The sequence below is a fragment of the Daktulosphaira vitifoliae genome, unplaced genomic scaffold (genome assembly GCF_025091365.1).
Source record: "Daktulosphaira vitifoliae isolate Bord-2020 unplaced genomic scaffold, ASM2509136v1 Scaffold_5, whole genome shotgun sequence".
In the NCBI taxonomy this organism is placed as follows: domain Eukaryota; kingdom Metazoa; phylum Arthropoda; class Insecta; order Hemiptera; family Phylloxeridae; genus Daktulosphaira; species Daktulosphaira vitifoliae.
The window spans coordinates 26,802,219-26,825,790 of record NW_026099576.1 but is presented as its reverse complement, the minus strand read 5'-3'; the positions used below and the strand labels follow the sequence as shown (position 1 = coordinate 26,825,790).

At 29.5% G+C, this 23,572-nt stretch overlaps 1 protein-coding gene across 2 annotated transcripts; it reads left to right on the top strand.

Annotated features, from left to right (window-relative positions):
* Positions 1-3,003: 3,003 nt before the first annotated feature.
* LOC126907730 (uncharacterized) lies at positions 3,004-11,362 on the top strand. Of its 2 annotated transcripts, XM_050689287.1 has the most exons (8): positions 3,004-4,900; positions 5,846-6,051; positions 7,950-8,183; positions 8,273-8,406; positions 8,478-8,621; positions 8,688-8,841; positions 9,939-10,154; positions 10,476-11,362. In XM_050689287.1, exons 1-8 carry the CDS (start codon positions 3,160-3,162, stop codon positions 10,590-10,592), a joined length of 2,946 nt encoding a protein of 981 aa, XP_050545244.1. In that variant the 5' UTR covers positions 3,004-3,159; the 3' UTR covers positions 10,593-11,362. The 2 variants fall into 2 exon arrangements, with proteins under 2 accessions (XP_050545244.1, XP_050545245.1); XM_050689288.1 differs by lacking the exon at positions 9,939-10,154.
* Positions 11,363-23,572: the final 12,210 nt, after the last annotated feature.

Below are 23,572 nucleotides of genomic sequence, written 5' to 3'. Positions count from 1 at the left end.
TACAAAAGTTATTATATCCATTGATGTATTTAATAAATGTTCTTATTTACATTTTAAATATAACAATTTGAAGATGAAATACTAATTTGTATAAGTTTTATGTTTTATATCAAGTTTTATAATCATTTTACAGTACAAAGTAAATTTTAAATTTTACCGAGTAAAAGTTAGACTTTAATTTTGTTCAAGAACATTAAAAGATATTATTTGTGTTCATTTATGAATCTTAGTAATTTCTGTCTAACTTATACTAAACCTTGCAAATATTCAGCATTAAGTATAGAAAATAACTATCGCAAATTTATAAATAAATAATAAATATAAGTAAACTGAAGTAAGAGCATATATTAGGCAAAAGTCCAATATTGAAATAAATAGTTTAATTTTATAGTTATGAACCTTTGATAATCATTTATTTATGAATTTGTTATATTAGCTTAGTGTTCTGCTGATTTTGGTTTTGATAATATAGTTTGTATTGGTTAATAAGTGTTACATATATTTATACGTATTTGACTATGGATATTAATTGCTCCTGTACAGCCGATTACTTATTTCAAAAGTCTTAATAGTTAATCATTATTGAAAACCTATAATCAGCATTTCTCTTGTCATCTATATTGGAACGTTAAATGGAATGCAAATAAATTTTTGTCCATTCTACTATGAAAAATGTAATAGAGACTAAAAAAAAATTTTTTTTTTTAATTGTTAAAAACCACTCAAATTTTATATTTAAAATCATTGTATGATGATATAAAGCATTGCGCTACACCACATTATAAAAAAATGCTATCAGTCACAAGCCTTGGTAATGAGAATATTTATCTTCGAAGTTTAAATTTAATCAATGGCTTAAATCAAATATGGTTTGATTCCATGTATATGAATGTATGTGTGCATACACTTTTCTTTCTATAACAAACTTCTTCTTATAGATCGTTTGTGTGCGTCAAGATACGAGACGATGGATATAAATCTGTAATTATTAGATAATTTGCGAGTAAACTAAACAAAATGTTATTTACTCAATATTCATACAATTTCAGACAATTTTAGTAATAGTGTGGCATCTGGACTATAGTATAGGCCGTTATAAAATTAAGACGTACACACGATTTAAAGTGGTTACATTAGATAGCATAACTATGTGCAATCACGCTGAACACACAGTTTACTCGACGACTTAGGGTGTATTTAGTCGACAGCGTCTTAACAAGACATACAGAAACTACCTATTAAAGATAATTAAACGCATTTAATTAATGAAAATGACGAGAATATAATCTAGATGCAACGATAGTGCGAATGTTTTACAATATAGTCGTTTTCAACTCAACACACTAATAATAATATCCCCTACCCCTACACAAAAAAATTGTAATTCTTAAAAATTATGATATTTACTTATATTTTATTCTTAATTGCGATTGTCCGTTAATTGTCGTGTAAAATACAAAAAAATTACATTTTTTAATTTCATTTAAAAATTACCTACATATTTATAGCAATTCAATAACTATTAAATTATCTCAAAAATAACAAGGAAAAGCGCAGTTTTTTTTGGAGAAATTTTCCGTGTAACTCAAATTGGAAGGTCAATAAAAATGGTTGAACTTGACGGATAATTCTCAAATTTTGCACAACTAATTTTCAAATTATATAGGAAATGTTAAAAAAATGTATTTTTCATTTATTTATAATGAATTTAATTGTTTAATTATTATTACTTAATGACTAATTAGTAATTATTTCAACAATTAGATGTAATTTGAAGAAATCTGAAGTTGAATTTAAAATCTAGGTCAACTTTTCTTATAGAAATTACCTAAATATTATATAAGAAAAAAAAATGTTTATATTATTTGTTGTCCTGTGTTCTTTTAAAGGAGTAAATCAGGTTTATACATTGTTTATAAAGCGTATAAATATTAAATACATTTTATTTTAACAAAATATTTAATTTTCTCTGTATATTGTCCGTGTTTAAAAAAATTCTTGGGAAAACACTTTAAAAATATTTATTAACAATAAACTTACTAGTGACATTGCAAGGTTTTAAAATTATTCGATTGGAAAAAGATGATTCAGTAAATCAAACAAAGACATATATATATATTTAGTATCCTGGTGAGGACACTACATTGTTTATTACTGTTGTATTTTTAATAACTCAACTGGCGCAAAATGGTGCAACCACTCCTACATAAACCGATCGTGATGCAATAGGTTAAAGGACACATGAAATATTATAAAAAGATGAACCGTTCACTTTTATTAAAGAAATAATTGACTTCAATCATTAAATTATGCTTTTTTAGCACTTTTCCTTTCAGAAATTGTAGTAAAGTGTTAAAGTTATTTTCTTTAGTTGCAATTACGTTGATCGTTAAAACATACATCAATTATACAGTAAAAATATTTCTACGTAACATTTACATATCTATTATTGTACATAATATGTACATGATTTGTAAATTTTCAATCAGGTGGTTTGAAAAATTAATACTATTATTTAAATGTGAACTCGGTTTTTCTTAATTAGTTTTTGATTTTTAAATCAATTTCGTATACACATGCAAGTACATAATAACTATAGAACGCTTAAGCTACTACAAGTTAATGATAATAGTTAAAATGCATTTGATGATATTTTAGTGAGTAATGTATACAATCGTTACATTATTTTATTAATATTATTAAACAGTCTTGTCAAATTTAGGTTAACTTTCGTAATTAAAATTATAATTTATCCTCAGAGTTGAGTAATATTTATTTATTAAAACGCTATTAGTACATTAATAATAAATATTTTAATATATTTTTAATAAACTCATTGTTGAAAAACACGGCATTCAACATTAATTATAGTTCTAATATTTATTTCACAAATTTTATTTTAACTATATTACAATATAAATATTTATTGTATAAAGTATACAAATATTTTCATTCAATAATATCTTAATTCTTTCATATTTATTTCTAATTAAATAAAATATATTAAATAGCGTTATTGGTAACCAAAGAGTACCTAGGTAACTTAATATGATGTTATAGTTATAACAGTATATTGATTATATTTCCTTAGTAACGCTATAGTTGTGTAAACACTAAAATGTAACGAATAATTTTAATCACAGAAATGTTCACGTGATAATGGTAGTTAGTGTGTTATTTAAAAATCATTATTATTATTATAATATTACAATGGACGAAAGTCTACAAGAGTTTCTGATTGACAGTGGAGCACTTAACGAAGTGCATTCCTTAGTGGAATCTCTAGTGGAGTCTTCAGTAACAACAGATGACTTAGAAGGCGATGAAGATGCACATCAGATTGCTAATAAGCTTTTAGAACTAAATGGTGAAGATTTAGAAACGCGATTGGATGCTCTAGTGAGGGACGCAAAACTTCATTACATCGGTCAAGTAGCTGATGGTCGGTGGCCTGAACTTTTGGAATTTGAATCTAATGACCGGCAAGCCATTCGCAATTTGAACGCCTTGTATCGGTTACCTTTTACATTCGATACTTACTCTGGTACTTTTTTTCAGCGACTCACCAAGGGACTAGAGTATTGCATTACAGTGGATCCTCTTTTTGAACCAGCTTTACGTATATACGCAAAACTTGTGAATTCAGCTTTAGACTGTGAGACTACTGTCGAGAGTTTCGCTTCTCTGTGCGAAGCAGTGCATTTACGATGTTGTCGACGACCTCCTCTTGACCAAGACAAGACTATTGCCTTGACATGTCTCATGATTAAGTGTTTACCTGCAGTTTGTCACAGGGGAGTCTGTAGTAAAAACGTTAAACCTGCTGTGGTCGAGTTTGTGGCTGCTGTTTCTTATGATTACCAACATGATGTTGGGTGTGCATACAGTATTTTATGTCGAGCCGATCCAATTGCTTGTTGGTTTAATTATATTTCTAAGAACAGCTCAATTCGGACGGCATTTTTTGACTGCTTACATGCTGATAAACGGTTTATGAAGACTGTGTTATCCGGATTTTTGGGATGGATGAGAGATCCTAAAATTCCAAAGATGACTACCGATATAAGAAGTGTGGAAGTTATAAGGTACGCGTGTTGCCTACATGCTGTGTATTTGTTGGCTAAAATGTACGAGTATGAACGAGCTAGAACTATTTTTCCAATGAAGATAACTAAAACAATACGCATTCATCCGATCAATATTGTAAACTGTTGTCTGGGTTTTTTATCAGCCAATTGTAACTGCATGTCGCATACGTTGACTACTGGTTTGTATCAATTAGCCGCTGTCTTAGCAGCGTATCATCCAGAAATTATTGAAATCGTCGTCGAGAACGTGTCTCGACATTCTATTAAGGTCTTAGCTCAAGTAGCTGTACTAAATCCAGAGGCTCTTAATGAGTTATTTGATCGCGGTACTAATGATGAAAATAATCCTTTGGAGTTTCATTTCAAAAAGAAGTATTGGAAAGAGAAGGACATCGCAAATGCGCTGGTAACCATAGCGACAGTACTGAGTAGCCACAGCGAAGGTGTTCAGTGGTTAATTATTAGAAAAATTAAGTTTCTGGAGACTGTATCCAATAGACAAACTGCGGCCGAATTAATGAGAAACTTACGCTGTACGCCACTAAGTTTAATGACTTATCACTTTGAAGAAGAAAATCAAAGCAGTTTAATTGACTGGATGGACCCTAAAGTAACGTTATCACTGAGTATCGCTTTTGGTATCGAACGAGGCAGAAATTGGTTAATACGAACAGGGTTGCTATACTCGGCCGATAAATTTATGCAGATTCAATTGCGTGAGTTGACTGACACGTTCTTTGATTCAAACGACAATAGAAAATCAATTGATTTGATAGTTAAATTGGTATATTCCATTTGTACTACAACCGAAGGTAATGTTGTGATAATTTGTTGGTCAAATGTTTATTTTCAATTTTCAAAGGAATTATTCTTCTAGTAATTTTTAAAAAATTTAATATTCTAATACATCTACTAGATTTTTTCATGTTATAATAAAATACAGTTTGATATTAATTTTTTAGAACGCATCTGGATAAAAAATAAAATTTTTTTTTTTACAGTGACTATCTAGAAATTGGAAGTTTATTTATATTTATTTTACATCTAGATTATGAAAATAAAATAAAAAATCATAAATATTTCCTATATTTTAATTGAAAATAGATTTAAAAAAACGTTAAATTTAGCATTTATAATTCAAACGATATGTAATTTACACAACATACCATATGATTGTTTCACGGGAAATATAATTTTCTACTTTTATTTGGTTCCTATTGTCCTATTGTTACTGAATAAAGTAAATAAAGTTATATGGACATTATGCTGAATGTAATTTTTTTGAACTATAGTAATATATCTCCATAGTTGGTGAGCTATTGAAATAATCACTGAAACCCCTAAAACTATGAAATTCTTTGTAAAATTGCGACACAAAATTATACATAACACAAAATGATAATAGGGATCATTTTCGGGACAAAAAGGGGGAAATATGATTTTCTGAAAAAAATCAAATGCCTATCTATTACATGAAAATTTTAGTGTTACGATTTTATTTCTTTAAATATAACTTTTGAAAAAGTTTATCTGTTTTTTCTAAAATAAAATAAAATATCAATAAATTTACAATATGATATTTTTAATTTTAATTATAATTGAATTTTGATCATTTTAATAATAACTAATTAGAATATGTATTTTGAACTAACATTTGACTGTAGAATAATTCACATAATAATATAAAGCGATCCAATTTTTATTGTTTGATTGTATTCAGTCCATTATTATAAAATATTTTTCATTTTAAAATGCAGGTCTACACTATTTGATTTCCGGATACCATCGAGAAGATGACAAAAATGTCGCAAAACTAGCTAATATATTCCATTTATCTTATGAAAACTTTGACGATTATTCTATTCCTAGAGACGTTCTCATATTTCTGTGGTTACGATGTATCCAAGCTGCTACCCACTCATTTATTTCACGGGTTTATTTGGAATCGCAGTTAAAATATCAAGTACGTTGGTTTTGTTTAGTTGAGAACAAAGCTAGATTTAATGGCGTTGACGCATGTTAATATGCATACGAGTGATATTGCATGACGACAGGGTGCAGTTGTTCAGGTTTAAAACAATAGAACCCAACCTATATATAATATGTATACAATATGATCCAAAATAATTCATCTGTTTTTGATGTAAAATTATTCGATAACCTCCTCAATGATTGAATCGTTGTGAATGTGTTATGATTTTATCGTAAGACTCCAATAAAAACGTAAATAACAGAATGATCATTTCAATGTTAACTATTATAATTTAATACGCGTTTTTCAATAATAAATTTACTTGCTTGACGAAATGTACAAAAGTCAATTATTGAAAATACTAAACTACACAATTTATTGTTTCGAAATCGCATATAAAAACCTTTTATATTTATCACATTAACATACTTGACAAATAATTGTGACAGCATATTACTTATGTAATTTTCGGTTTGCAACGGTTTCAGTATCTTTGATTTTCTTTTACATTGTTGCTGTACAAATTGTGTTAAAATTATTAACAACTATTTGGAAGTTTAAGTTTTTGCAAATATGTATTTTATAACTATATTTTGTAAAATTATTTAACAACATCAAAAATCGAATAATTTGTTGAATTAAAATTATCTTACTGTATGAATTGAGTTATGATTTTTTCAGGATAGACCTGGAATATAAAATAAAAATATTACACAATCAAATGACATGTAGTCTGGAGAAAAAAAATGTTAAAACAGTATTTAAAACAAAGAAAAAACAACTTTTTTTAGTAAAATGTTGAGTTTTTCATTATTACATCAGAATTTTTTTAAAAATTTAATAATATTTTACTTATTATTAATAATAAAACAATAGTATTAGAAATTAATAATTCTTGTAATAAGCATTATTACATTAGCCGCATAATTATTGTGCTAAATTTATATTCATACGCTGTTGTTTCATTTAATTGTGTATGTTGACATGCACCAATAAAATCACTTTTTTTTTTAAATTTTGTTAAAAATTATTATACGTGAAAAGAAATGAAAAAAGTTAATAGTTTTACAACTACTAAGTTATATTTTAAATGTTCGTTGTTATTAAGTTTTAATGTGTTATTAATGGATTAAAAAAAAAAAACCTTTGTTTTCTATTTTTTCGCATCCCCGTAAGTAGTTATTTTATTACTTATATAATTTTACATTTCATTGTAGTATAGGGTGGAACGTGAATAATCACGATAAATAATAAAAAAAAAAAGACGAAAAAAATGTCTATAAACCAAAGACATTTCATTTATAAGTTTTACAATTCGAACTTGGCCTAATAACCCCCCAACCCCAGAAATAATTCTTATTTCTTCTCTAAAAATGTTCAGTCATAATTATCATGTCTATTACGCTTGAAATTTTTAACTATTCAAATTTTAATGACAACTTAATACCTATGAACATTGAAAACTTATTAAAGCTTAAAGTTTTGTTGAACACCTACTTAATGTTATACGCACAGCTACAAATAGTAGTGTCATAAAATCTTTATTAACTAAACTCAAACAGGTTCATTGAATAATTGAAGTCACAGTTTATTTAAATTATACGATTGTGTGGTTTTGCCGTACCATCATTATGGTAATAAAGTCAAATAGAATTGGCATATTTTTTTATCTTAGCGAACGTCCCTGCCCTGAGGCCAGGTCGGCTCACCCAGTAGAAAGTCAATTTATTCATTGGATTGTGTAACATCGACTGAACAGGTGACCCAGGTCTTGGGGTTCACGGGAGGCTCTTAATCTGTAGAATAGCCCCGTAGGTTGTCGTATACATTTGTAACGCCATTGCACACAGGCAGGTAAATGATTGTATTTTGTTATAAATTTTTTACAGGACATTCTTGCGAAACTGATTTCGGAGAAACACACCGAGGACGGCGTCCCTATTGTGGACGAATCAGTTGAGTTGATTTCGAAACTTCAGGAAACAGTCCGATACGGACGCGATAAAGACGTCGCCGCCCAAGACTATTCGCCGACAGCGGGACGCTTTCCGCTGGACAGCGAGATCAATGACGAGTGGCTGCGGACAGTTCGCGTTATGATAATGCGCACTGGACGGATAACCGTGAGTGTGAATAATAACGCTAAATGATAAATCGTTGTTAGTACATTAATAACAACGTGTTACTAACGCGATTTGATGGCTGTGCGCAGGGACCCGAAACGGTGGACTTGATAATAGCATACGGCAAGTTACGTTTTAATAAATCGCGTGCGAGTCAGCTGGACGATCGAAGCCAATTACCATTATCTGAACACGAGGTCAACGGAATACGTTCGACGCTGAGGTCGTACCACTATGGTGTTGTTGTGTAATTCTGTGGTTCGGTTTTTTAACGTTTTCCCCTTAAATGTACAGGTACTGGTCAAGCGTGTCAAACGATTTGGAAGTTCAGCTGGGACGGGTGTACGGTCAAACGGCTAGACGGCTACCTGACGTCCCGTGGTTTTTCGATACTGTTGTTTGCACGTTGTTTTTGGCTTCCGGGAATTCCGAAGACAAGTTCGTGGAAAAGCGTGTACTGCCCTAATTTATTGAGTTTCGACTAAATAAAAATTACTGTTGCAGGTGCATCGAAGCCTGTGCCGTTTTTCTGAAAATTCAAGAGACCAGACAACGTTTTTGGTCGCCAGCAGCCGACGAGGACACTCGATCGATTTGCGGTTATTCGCTGGACGCTTTGTTACAAAAAGAACTACCGGAGATCTACAACACGTTTAAGGTCAATCGTTAAGTATTGATAAAAAATTAAGTTGAAGTTCAAATACTGAACTAAGCCGGCGGATGTTCGTAAAAAAAAAAATTTACACGATCGGTCGCCGCCGACTCATAATTAATCGTTGGTACTTGGCACTCTGTTGATCTTAAATACCGTTTAACAACAGTAATTTCACTAAAAACAGACACCGCGATCCTATACGTATAATAATATGAATTATCAAATTACTTATGTTTGTGCAACTTCTCAGTAACAACCCATTATAATTTTTAACAACATTCATTCGACATACTTTCGTCGTGTACGTGCAATGTTGAGTATTACCGAAATATATGATAGAAACATACCAATAATGTATTACCTTGATTTTTTATATCCATTATAATGATGATACCTTGCAACGTACGCATTTGAAACCTATTCAAATACAAGAACGGGTTTTTTTCCTGTCACGAATTTTTAAACAGTAATATGCGTTCGAGAGCGGTTATTGGCAAACGAATGAGGTCGTGAACAGTAATTGATTCCACGAGATAATAGTATAACCAGAAAATTTATTTGAATTTTATTTGACGCTTCGAAGGCACACTCTATAGCTGTCGTACTTGGTGCGGCCCAATGCAAATGCCGTCGGCCGCACATTAAACTATCAGCTGCAATTAAAATAAACTACTAGTTCTTCATAAATTATTGTAATGAAAACGCCGAAGTAAGTAATTTCTGAACGTCAAAAGCGCTGACAAATTATTATGAGTATCTATTGCGTTCTGCGTTCAATTAAGCAATCGGCATTGCTTATTGCCGTTTAATTAACACCGATTTTGACTAATGATGTTATTCGCGTGAGTGATGAGAAAGTGCAGCGGATGACACGGGGCGTCGAGACAATGGTGTCGATTCGACGTCCTCCGATTTGGGCGACTCTTGTGTCATATAAACGTTATCTGATGACATATGAGTTTTCGGTACGCACCAATTCTCGTTAAGCGTCTAATTAAGACGCCCGTACCGTTCCAGACCAGAGAAACGTGTTCTGTTATTCAACATCGTCTCGTCCCACGCGACGAACAACATGTTAACGGCGATTATGTACTTTACAGATGTCCGGCGTCTCGTGGTGGCTCCTCTGTTCCGGTTGGACGGCCTACTGTTTCTGGGACCGCTTGCCTTGGCCCGAAGTGTGTAGGTGGCTGTGTTTGTTCGTCCTGTTTCCGGTTGACTACCGAGCGTACTTTTTTGTTTGCCTAGCTGCGTCGCAAAAACGCCGCTGGTCCGAAGCGTTCAATCAAAGTCGTTTTCAGGATACCGTTTACCAGGTAATAAATACTTGCAATTTTCAATTGTTCCACTATATTGCGCCGAGGAAAATCGTCCAATTATGGAACAAGTTGAATACACCACTCTACCCCTCCTCGTCTCGTTCACAACATTTTTGCCGTTTACATTTAAACAAGCGAGTTCGGCGCATTGTCTAAACGGTTATTGAAATGGCAACTGCCAAGACAGAGTTGTACTGTACGAATTTCGTAATAGACAACCGAGCAAATTTCTTCCTCTTTTATTGGTCGAAATCTCCAAATCTGACACTTTAAGTACTATATTAAATGTTACTTAATGTCGCTTTTTATTTTTATTAGGGTTTTATGGACGACTTCTGTCTTGCTGATCACGCGGATTACGTCGATCGTTTGGTTAAGAAATACAGAGTTTTTCTGTCGACAGCGATGGCCGCGGAATTCGAAGATAACAATTAACCGAACGGAATTATTGCTGTATTGATGGGCTGGATAAATAATGTCAATGAACATATTTCGTCGACTGATTTATACACTCGACTATTCTGTGTACTTAAACTGTTTAACTTTGGTTCGAGCTACCCTTCTCAGTCATTATAATATTCCAAGAGAAAGGCTAAGTCAATATTGTATTATTCAATATATACGAGTGGTACTCAAAAAGATACTTTTATGTCCGCAAAGAATAATACAAACACAAAATCAGCGACCTCATTGTGCAAGTTCTCCGATAAAAAAGCAAACATTATTTATTAAAACTCTAAACAGCCCGGCGAATAAAAACCTTCGCAGTGCCATATTATTCAACAGAACGTTTTCGTTTTCATTAAAGAAATTGTACAGCTTTCCATCAAACAAACATTACATATTATTTACAGGTTATTCATATTCGAAATGGCTCATTATAAATGAATCCGACCATTAATATTTTTATGAACAATAAAATCCACTCCATTACGTTTACTTTCATTCTGACAAAAATAATTCTCTAGTGCTTAAATTATACAGCGATGTTGTTGTACATAGTTGTAACCTGTCCGTTTGACTTAAACAAATGTTTGATTTGGTGTTTCAAAAGAATCCTCGGGATATATACTCAATAAATAATTATCAAATTTCAGTCATTGTCATTTTAATTACCAAAAATTAATATAAAAAACATTTCTGAAACAATAATAATAGAAAAAATATTATATTAAATTATTGAAGGCAAACAATGAAAAATAAAAAACCGTATAAATTATTTTTTGTGAAAATTGTTTAAATTACAATGAATTGATTCATATTTTATTAATATTTAATTAAATTTTTATAGTTTTAATATGATGTTTAATTTTTATCTCTATTGTTTCATTATACTCAAAAATGTATGCGGGTACTTAGATAATAGAGTTTGAACAAAAACAAGTTGTACTCTGTTGTTTAACATAATTAAAACGTCTTCAGATTTTAAATATTATTCTAGTAGAATTCTTAATTTAAAATGGTTGTGTCTTAAAACGATTTTTAGTGAGGACATAAATGAAATTTTTAAGGGAAAACACGCCACTTGAAGTCGTACGAACAACAAAATATTGAGATGGGGCTGATTTAATTTCGCAAATAAAATGCTTTTGGGGGACCAACCCTATGCAGCGAAAAACACATCTGATTGTCACATAATCAACATAGGACATCTTTAAATTGTTTTATTTATTTCTATAATGATTTGGTTTTGTGTGCGTTGTATTATGCACAAACATAGTTCATTAAGAATCGCACATGAGTTTAATGTTAATTTATTTTGATTGTTAATTTAATTAATAAATTTAACAGTAAGTAACAGCTTTCGAGCAAATTTTCTACAGAGAAAACAACTGACGTAATAAACGAAATATTGTTAATTAATTTTAGTGTTTTGGTTTTTCTGCAACGAGGAAAATATTAATTACTAAAAAAAGGTGAAAGTATTATTTAGACATCATTTTTTGTTCACAAAAATATGCCACAATTAGTACTAAAATTCTTTTAAAATTTTAGGTTTTAGAAGATTCAATAAAACATATTAATTAATTATAAAAACTTCAAATCGGAGTCTTTGCTCCGAATTGGCAATTTGAATGAATGAGATTTTTAGTTATACATTTCCATCGAAATTTTCATTAATTATTTACTCAATTCATTACGTCCTGCGGGTCATTATAATGATCCACTTGAGATCTCCCAACAGATAAAAGTGCAACATTTTTGAAAATTGCTATATTGATTTCTCAGGGAATCCTCAATTGGAATATTATAAAAATAAATGTATCGACCAAAATAATTATGGGTTTGAAAGGGTTAAACTAGTATATTAGTGTTGTATTTTAAACTAATCTCATTTATATCTGATTGGTTTTATTAAAATAAAATTCATTAAAAATGGATTACATCAGCTTTAAACCGAAATGCGTAATTTTAGTTAAATCAGATGTATCAATCAATTGTAATTTATTACACCTCTGGACCGTTTCATTATGACTCCGTTGATGTTTACAATAATTATTATATTCTCTTAGTGTGCACGGACAATAAAAGCCTTTCACATGATTTAAGCCCCAGGCTTAGGGCTATGAACCTTGATGAAATATTATTAATATGTGCATGTAACAATACAAATAACGCACACGGTTTCAACAGTTTTGTCGAGTCGAACAGTCCGTAAAAAACCAAATTGACGCAGGTTATCTCGAGAACAGATTACTTTTAAGTAGGCGCTGCAGACTGTTTCATTGGCCGGCGACTGTAGAGGATTAACGAAGCGGAAACTCGTAGTGTCCGGTTTCTAGTAAAACTAGCCGGTGATTTCCCATCAAATTACACCAGAGTGCTATCAGTATCTGAGCGCGGTCATGAGTCAATAGTGCACAAGAATTCGGGTGACAACGTGTCATGACTTTGGCTGTTGGCTGGCGGAACACGCATTTGTTAAAATAATTATACCAGTTTTTTAGAAGAGAAGTCGTCGACCGCTCTAACGGGAAAAATAGTAAAACNAAGAATTCGGGTGACAACGTGTCATGACTTTGGCTGTTGGCTGGCGGAACACGCATTTGTTAAAATAATTATACCAGTTTTTTTAGAAGAGAAGTCGTCGACCGCTCTAACGGGAAAAATAGTAAAACAACCTTGTAGTACACGACGGGCATTATATTATCGGTGCGTGTGAATCGTCGGCCCAACTGACACAAGGGTCGTGTGATCGTGTGCCCAGTTATGATTTGGCGGCGGCGGCGGCGGCAAACACTCTGCTTGTAATTGCACGACCGTGACGTAACCGCGGTATGCATTACACAACGCACAATGTGGTTATAAACGTTGTGTGTGCAGTGGAAACCGTTTGTCGGTATCAAGACGCGACACGACGGCAAATGGTTGGCAGACTAAAATCAATCGATACCCTACTCGACTCGGGAGCCGACAATAAAGTTCTTAATCGACCCGATAAGACTGCAGTGCTGTCTCGTGAAACGTTTTGGCTGTGGGACGCTGGCGGTGAGAGCCTTGGCGTTTTAACTGTCAAGGTTTTCGAAAATTAATTTCCAATAATATTAACGGAAAAAGGATTAGATTTTTCGAGAGAATTTTTTTGCGTGGGCAACCGGATAATTTTATAGTCCGCAGAGAATTTGATTAAAAGCTCGAGCCATGCCGAACGACCCGGGCAAAACAATAAATCACATTAACTTAATTGCTTTAGGAAAATGTCTGCTCGCTGAAATACTTCTAAGCTTAACTATCTGAAAGCCACTGAGTCATATGAATCGTGATGCAACTAGAGATTAAGACTTGTTACCGTGAGACGCAATTCTTTGTGAAACGCATTCGGCTATTGGTCCTAATCAATCTCGTGTTAGTACTCGGCAATAAGCAGATATACAGAAACGTGATAGGAAAAAAAAAACATCTCTACGCTTAGTCTCAAATGATAAACGATGACACTATAAAACATGTCAAATAACGTCATAGTGATATTATTTTACGATGTGTTTATAATGCAAACCAGCGTAACGTTAGAAAGGTGCACAGATAAGAACTCAACCCCTCTAAACATTAGTATATTACGAAATGATAATTATAACTTAGAGACCTCAGTTTAAATTACATACAGTTTTCTCTTTTGAGGCACACACGAATTGATTACTGAATTGAGTGGCTGTGTCACGATAAAATAGTCTGCAAGTGTCAGTTTAGTGCCTATTAAAACTTATAGCATTGGTTCCAATATTGAACTTGCACGTGTACTAGATTATTTCTATTTGACAGTATCAATACAAAAGAAAAGAACTTTCATATTGAATCGGAAATGTTTTTGAACGAACAATCCACATAACTGTACAAATTATGAAAACAACATTTTGGTTTGTGTTTTATAGTTTAGTGTGTTCAGTTTAATTTTAAAATGTGTTTAGTAAATATATTATATTTCTTACTCGAGCCTTCTTTACCTTTGACAGTTTTTATTATGCATAAACATATATTACTATTTTTTTTTTTATTATATAAACAATATAACTATATCCCAAAAAACTGGGTCGTTGATGGTTGGCTGGTAAATTGGTTTTCGCGATAAATCGATTTGACTGTCAAAAGTACGCGTACATAGTAATTAAAAGAAATAACTATGCAAAATTATTTACTATTTTATGTGAATATAATATTATATACACATAAAATGTTGTTATTAGTGTTGAACATAGTATTAATGTAAATATATTATATTAAAACATATGATATATGGATTATTGATCACGGGCGTAGTACATTAATTAAAACTGTTTTTATCATACGTGTACTTTAGAAAGTTTTAAAAAAAGTACTGTGCTATATTAGTAAAACATGGAATGATCGACAAAAAAAAAAAAAAATGAAATGAACTCAAACATAATTTTACTTGTATTTTTTAAATAAATCTTTTATATTACATAGAATCGAATGTTTACACGAAATCCCTTAAAGATTGGACGTTGGAGTCTTTTATAACAGTTTTTGATTTGAAAATCATTTGGATGAACGATAAAAAAAAAAAAAGAAATATCAATTAGTAACTTTTTTGTCTTAGACATTACTTTATTACAAAAGACAACATTATAAAACAAGTATGGCTGTTTAACGACTGTTTTAAAAGAAAATCTATTTATAAACGAACTGATGAATAATTTCACTTTAAGATAAGACTTGTTAAAAAAGTACAGCATGTAGGGTAACTTCATCAGTGAATGAACACTAATAAGTTTTTAATTAAAAATCGAGTGTCTGTTTGTGGAAAGTTGTATTTAATAGTATTTATAACAAAGAAAATGTCTAAAATTATTCCTACTGAACATTCATACTCCTACTGCTTTACATTCACGGGGAAATTCTAATTTTCAACAAAATGTTATGAATTATAAGTTATTTTGAAGCTAATAATAAATATTTTTAAATTAATATTACTGAGATTTTTTTAGAGAACAAATAAGTACTAATTTCATAAGTTTAGCGTCGAATTATTGATTAATAGAGTATTTCAAAAAATAAAAATCTCTAACTGTTAATTCATTGGTGAAGTTTATCTAATTAATTGATGACAAAAATTTAATAAAAATGAAAGAATTGAAGTACAATACGAAAAAATGAACTTATTTTGAGCTTTGATTGTTTTAACTTTTAATATTTACAGTAAAAACAGTATACAATAAAAGTAATTGAATTCGTTTTTATGTCTTCAAATAATTGAATATTTAATGATTAAAAAAATTTATAATTTTATTTTTATAGAGTGTGTGAAATAATCAATTTCACATATGTTGCCTCAAAAAATAAAAAAAAATTAATTTAACAATACAATAAATATTTGAAAAAATCAGCGCATATGCATAATACGAAAACAATATTTTTACCACCAGAGCTACACAGATACTGTCTCCAAATAAATGGCTCACTTAACAATTCTTTTTTTTCTAATTGAACGTTGTGCTATACGATAAACCAAAAAATAAACCGGATCTATTTTTTTTTTCAATAATTACTGTATAATTGAATTATGGATTTATTGTGCTAATAATGTTATTATACGCAAATATACATATAACTTTTAAGTCTAATTATTGGTCGTAACACACGCCTGTGGTTTTATAAGAGTTTATCTAACATTCAAATCATTAATTTGCGATAATATATTGTAGACTTTTTATTTAAACAACATTTTAACGAGCTATTAGCAGGAAACGTACGTGAGGTTTTTACAGTAATTGTTATTGTTCGTTAATTGCTTACTCCAAGCTGCAATAATGTTTTAATAATTATTTTTGGGCACATTTATTTCTTATGTCATTCATATACAGTTTTGAAAAAAATTAATTATTATTATTTCCTAATGAAAAAAAAAAAGAATGTAACTTTAAAAAAAAAAAACAAACTGAAGTGCTACAATTTGAATATTACAACTGTGTTGCCGCGTTAGAAAACGTGCAGTATAAAACATTAAAAAAACCGATAGTCAGATTCAAAATTATTATCAATTGAATACCAATTCACGTTTGAACTATATAGACGAAAATGTCTTGGTGTGCAAACTTGAAAATTCTATTCTATTCCAAAGTTATTCTATATGCTCTTTGTGTGTTGCTAGTTATTATAATTATTTATCACAGACTAAAGTACACCAGTATTTTTTTTATACAGTTGCCTAATAATGTATGCACGGACAAATTACCAAAAAGGATTTTTTGAAACCAGCTCAACTCGAAGAAAATAAATGTAGAAGATTTGCAAAGACGTTTGTGGAATATTACGCTGGTTGAATACTTGATTTACTTCTGTAATGTCAATTTGATAAGTTGTCTCACTTATTTTCAGGGACTTGGTTTGCAAGAAACAGAAAAAATACTTATTGATATAAAATTCCATTTTATATTCACTTGTAAATTCTTGAGCGATTCGCTTAAAGAATAAATATAGTTTCTAGGTCTTTATAAGCTGGTAAATAGAAAACAAACATCGTTCTTATTAAAAAAAATAAAATATATTAAAATAAGTTAGCAACAATTACGTGGTGCCAATAGCGTATTGTGTTCGTTGCCTATGGGCGTAGTAGGATTTTTTTCATAAAATAGATTTATCTTTTTATAAAAAAAAAACTGGTGAAATATTCAGATATGGAGTTATTGTATAACCGTTGGAAATAAGGTAACTAGGGTCTGTTGGATTGTAGAAAATGATCACTTTAAACAAGTACAGTACAATAAAGCTAAAGTTGTATTCAAGTGACGGTTGTCCAATGCTTCTGTAGTTTTTGGGTCGGAATATTAATGTACCGAGTAAAATATTCGAATAATTTACTCTTTTGAATCCGAAAAGTATGTTTCGATTAATTTTTTTGTTTATGATGGAATAGTAAATTAACTAAACTTTTAGACTATAAATATTTATGAGTAGATATTAAATGAAAACCCATGTTTACGTTAATAGCTGTGCACTACTTAAGTCAAAATACCTCGGAGCTTAAATAATAATATTCACAAGTTTACTGCTGGAAATAGTGTGCTTATTTGTGACGGTACCATACTATTGTAAAACGCTAATTAATAATTTATAGTTTGTTCTAAGTGTTATACTGTCTGTATGTGTTTAATAGCGTGCATTGTATTACTCGACTAATTACACATTGTGACTTTACCTAAGATTTGTTCATTACAATTCATTTTATTACTGTTTTTAGTGAGCCACATTAAAATATATATATATACGCGAAACTCAATTAAATTTATCAAATATTAAAATCAATTCCATTCATTTTAATTACAAATTATTATTATTTTTTAATAAAATACCATTATTGAAAAATACATTAGGTATAACCTGGATGTTGTATTATTTAATTAAGACTCTCCAGGCACTAAGAGGTCTGAGATTAAACCAAACATTACAATAAGCAATAACCTCGAGTAGGGGTCAGAAAAGGTTTCAATCTGATAAATGCTTCCAAGCAACCAACCAAACCGATCATTGCTGTCGTACATGGAAAATCAATTCTGTTTTACGTCCTTTTTCAGTTGTTGCAAATACACAGCAACGCCCTTGTGAATACTGAAATGTATAATTTATAAATTATGCTTACTTAATACTCAAATTCATATGTTCCGCTGTACAACAGTATCAACATACTCGAGTGACATTAATCAAAATGATTTGTTGATGAAAAATTTGTTCAAACACCTTAAGGTTTTTAAACAAGCTATATGAAAATTAAAAGTTTTAGCATGCACTATATTTACTATCTCCAAAAAAATTACTAAGAGATCCATAAAAACTTGTACATAATGTAAGATAGTCTGAATAATATAAATAATCATTTTTATAATTAGACTAAATTGGACTAGTGATATAATTATTATTAAAACGGCTAATTAAAAATATGGCAGACCAGTTACAGTTGGCCTATTACGTTTCCTTAAAATATGAGTAATTACTTTATTACAACGTACGATTTAGCAAAAAAAATTAATTGAAAAATCTCAATAAAGTATTTATGTGTCTCATAATATATAAACTTGCGCTCGCATTTTTTCGTTAAGTTACCTCATGTTTTAATATTTCTTTTTAATATTCTTTTATTATAATTAATAAATACATTTTTTATAATTCATTTCTCCATAGAGCATAATTTTATTAATTTGTTAAAAGTTATCCGCGTAGAAATTCATTTAATTTAAAAGAACAATAGAACCCGTTATTAATTAAATAAATAAATATTCACAATTCAGGTAGTTTTATATTTTTAATTTTACGGAGGCTAATTTTCATTGAAAATATTTTTTTCGTTTTTGGCACGATTACTATTTTTGTTTGTGAATTATTGTTCATAATCCTACTGTTTTTTTACATTAAAAATATTTTGCTGTTTCTTTGAAACTTATATAAATGCTATTAATGTTGCTTCGAAAATCATAAAATTGTATTCATTTAATTATTTTATTAAATCGGATTAAAATAGATTTTTATTTTATTTTACCATAAGTTAAGCATTTGTTTAAAATCTTTATAAAAACTGCGACACTTAAATGTGAAAGATTATAATATCATAAGAAAATAAATGCATTATACTTACTTTTTAAAATTTGTTGAGAAGCTCTAAACCAATTTTAACAATGTAAGTACGGTGCTCTAAGTTATATAAATTAAATAGCTTTTAAATAATTGTTATAATTTTAACGTTGAAGTCGTACAATGCAACCAATGTAAAAAGTTATTTTAAAGGGTAGTTTACCAATAAACTGATAGTAATGACTCACATTCACATGAACATAATGATATTTTCAAAGTTTTTGTATCCAAAATCACGTGAGATAAGTGTTTATGTTTACATAAGACATAAACTTCGTACTGGTTGTTTATAGTTCCCTTAATTGCTCATCCAGAATACACAGTTTTAGGGTAAAGTGGATTAGACAGTAACTCCACAGATAAAGTAAATAATAAACTTGGTGTACACTATTGTTAATTGAACATTGTCTTGTAATCGAATAAGGGCACGTTGTAACATAATGCTGTCCATGAACGTTGAAACAATAATTATGGGGAAAATTACATTAGCAATACAAAACGACCGTGTGGTTTGTAAAAAAACAAGTCAGTCTGTTTAAAAATCGACCACAATAAGGTACTACAGATTTCCGACATTACTTCAAAATCAATACTTTTACCAAAAATATTTCAAACTACAGTAAGTATTAACAATTTTGTGTTATTAAATGTGCTAGAGTAAATCATATCAATTTTTTAAATTATCTCTTGATTAAATATTTTTTTGTCAAAAAACTGCAGAACCAAATACATAATAATTATTGTTTTCTAATTTTTAATTACTGCTCGAAGGAAGATGTTTACAGTTTAGATATATGATATAATATATAGATTATTTGTTAAAAAAACTGAGAAGGTTCTGTAATTAAGCGGTGTTTTGATTGATCATAGAATATTTAAATGCCAACAAAAGTGTCTAAAATTTAGTCATTTATATCATACGTCACAAAATTAGACAAATTTGATTCTTAAGTGATAATAGAAAGTAACATTGATAGTGTTTACTTAATGGGTGTATTCATTAACTGAAGCAAAAACCCTGTAAATATTAAAATTTTAACAAGTGATATAATTACTTAGCAAAACTCAAATTTTTTCACAAATTTTTTCCTTACTAATAATTTAGTTCTAATTCGAAATATACTAGTATATATTTGTTTCCAACATATATTTTCTTAAAATTGTTTAAATATCAAAAGTATAAAAATATATGCAGATTATCGGAAAATTAATATTAGGGAGTGCCTACTATAAAATAAAAAAATATCTATTCAGGGAATTTTTTCATTATTGTTAATTAAATCACTTAATAGTAATGGTTGACTAATTTTTATTATTATTAGTTGAGGAAAACGTTTATATTTGTATTCCTTGTAATGGTGATTGCGTTTAATCCATTAATGTAATTCGAATTTTTTACTAGAGGTTGTCGACAGCAATAGAATAGTGTGAATTTCTTCAAGATCGAACATTCCCTGCAGGGGGCAAATCGACGTTTTATATTCATTTTTTAAACAATCAACGTAATATTTCAACGGAGTTTACCAATAATATTTTTGTGTGAATGAACAAATGAAATACATGTGTCTTACATAATAAAATAAAATATCAGAATATATAATTATCTGCAGAATAACGAGGGTAGCAGAAATTTGGGTCGTTTTTGGGTGATTCCTTAACTACGCCTCACGAAATATCTTCCAAAATATTTAAGCCAATCATTGTTTTTTTTTTTTTATAACAATAATGGTTCTTTGTCTATTTGCTTTGAACAAAAAAATAATTTTCTGCTCCCATCCCTTATACCTTAGATTTATATCAACTATCTATTTTCAAATCTCTATCCGAATATATTTTTTTATATTATCACATTTATTAAATTTTTTTTTTTTATATTTTATTTTTTTGATTTTCGACGAGTTATAACTTGGTAATTTGGAAACGACCAGAAGAAATCGTATTTATTGTTAAAAGACCGCATCTATTGATTGTAAATTAATGAATATTACTGTTTCATAACATGATATGGTGTACAGTTTATCGTATTTCTATTTGTTTTTTACATAAATATTTATAATCACGTGGAAGTTTTCAATTGCTATTTTACGTCTTCGGTATTCTTCTTTTAGTCATACCTTAGTGCACACGTAGAAATAAGCGCACTTATACAATTTTTATTTCGCTGTTATAATTTGTTTTGTTTTTTTATTACATTATATTGAATAATAATAGTAATACTTTTGAAAAATCACTGCAGTATTAACATATCCAGGAAAAAATCAATATGCCAAAATAAGCGTCCATGGGTGCATGGTAAAATTATAATACAATTAAATATGACCTACTGAGAATTAAATACCTCATTAGATTTATTAATGATTTGTCACACGTGTTAAATTGCCAATACGCATAAAGAAAATGTTAATTTTTAGCTTGAGAATGATTTTTAGCTTAAGAATCGATTCCTAATACTCTACTTTGCACAAGACCCTGAATTATGTAGTACCAGCCAATAGTATTAATCCAAACCTAATCCGATTCGGTTGGGTTATCAGTGCTATGAAATGTATAAGTTGTAATTTAGTTTATTGTTATAATCGGTTATGATTTTGAACATTGACCTGTCTTTTTGATCAAATTAAACGTGACACCTCATAAAATATGATTTTGTGACGGCGCTAAGCCTTAATGGACCGTAACACTGAATGAGTAAGCGAAGACGTTTGAAGTGTGCTGTAATTTGTTAGTCAAACTAATTGACAGAGGTTATGCACAACTTGATCCGATAGATTAATTATCGTCCCAGCGAGATCATATTCTATTTCTAAAATTACAAGTTGTTTTTTTATTCTACTGAATGCAGATTAAATTACGTTGGATTTATTTTTGTTTACATTGTACTGTAACGGATATTTATTAAAGAACAGTTAAATTACACAAGAGACAAGGGTTGACACATATTAATTGAGTTTTGATTTTTTTTTAATGTACTATTATTTTTATAATATTAAAATGTTTATAAATTTAATTCGAGTTTAAAGCTAAAAGATTTAGTTCGTTTAAATTTGTTTTAAAATTAGAAAGGAAATCATACTTAAAGAATAATAATCTTATTTTTAAAATATTATTGACTATATTTTTAATTAAACCGTATTTGATAATTTTATATAATTATAGAAACAGTTTTTTTTATTAAATTACAGAAATATAATTCTATATCCCATCCGATAAGTTTCTTTTGAAGTGTTAGATCTTTATCTTCCTTAGGCAAATCATTAAGCTTTGAAATTAAAGCGGTTAATGTAGAAAAGGCAGTATCATAAAAAGTGAAACACTTTTTTAATGCAAATACTTTCAAATGTACATTCCCGTTAAATTATCTCGGAATGATATTAATAACATTATATTATAGTTACTTATGATGCAATGGGCAGTAAATTATAATTATCTGCGAATAAACTTTAGCCAATCATTAAATGAATAATGATTAACATTGCACTAATACTCTATAATTGTTCAAATACAGGACTATCTATAATATGTTAATATTATTTTTTCATAAAATTTGATTAAATATTTAAATGTTGAGTATATGTAACTTTCAATTTTTATTTACAGTAAAACCATAGTAGATAATATACTTGGTTTAAACTTAATTAACTATAAAAATGGTATGGGCTCCAATAATTTCGCATACCATACGAAAATTGTAATTGTTTGTTATGTGATTTTACGGGTTGTGTTTTTTAACAACAACTTGAACAGACTTTCATTTATTCCTAGTTATTGTGCTTTTGTAATATTAAGGTAGACATCAAATTACAATGGTACATTGTTTGAATTTAATGGGTACAGTACTATATCTACAAAGATTTCTGTGAATATATTTTTTACATTGTTGTGTCAATATTTAATCATAAATATAATGTTTACTATAAGTTTTGAACCTTAAGTTTTGTTGAGTAGTCAATAAACAACTAACCTCGATATTAGCATAATTTTAATGGTAAAAAAAAGTATGAAAATTCCGAGTGGGGGAGTACTATAAAGGGATTTAATATATTCTCAGGTATTGTTTTCATTTACAGTAAAATAAAACAATAAAAATGTTTTTTTCGTGCTATTAGCAAGAGCATCGATGGTGCGTTTTAAGTTGCTCTTCATTCCATTCAAAAAAACAAAATCAACTCCTTTGGGAAAAAACAAGGTCCAAAAAAAAAAAAACGTCTTTGATGATATAAAAAAATAAGTACTATAATATCAGGTTCGTGAATTTCTCGACATCTGAGTATCGTTTGTTACTTAACTGACGTCCGACTGACATTTGTTATGACTGTTGATTGGTTTATAAATTA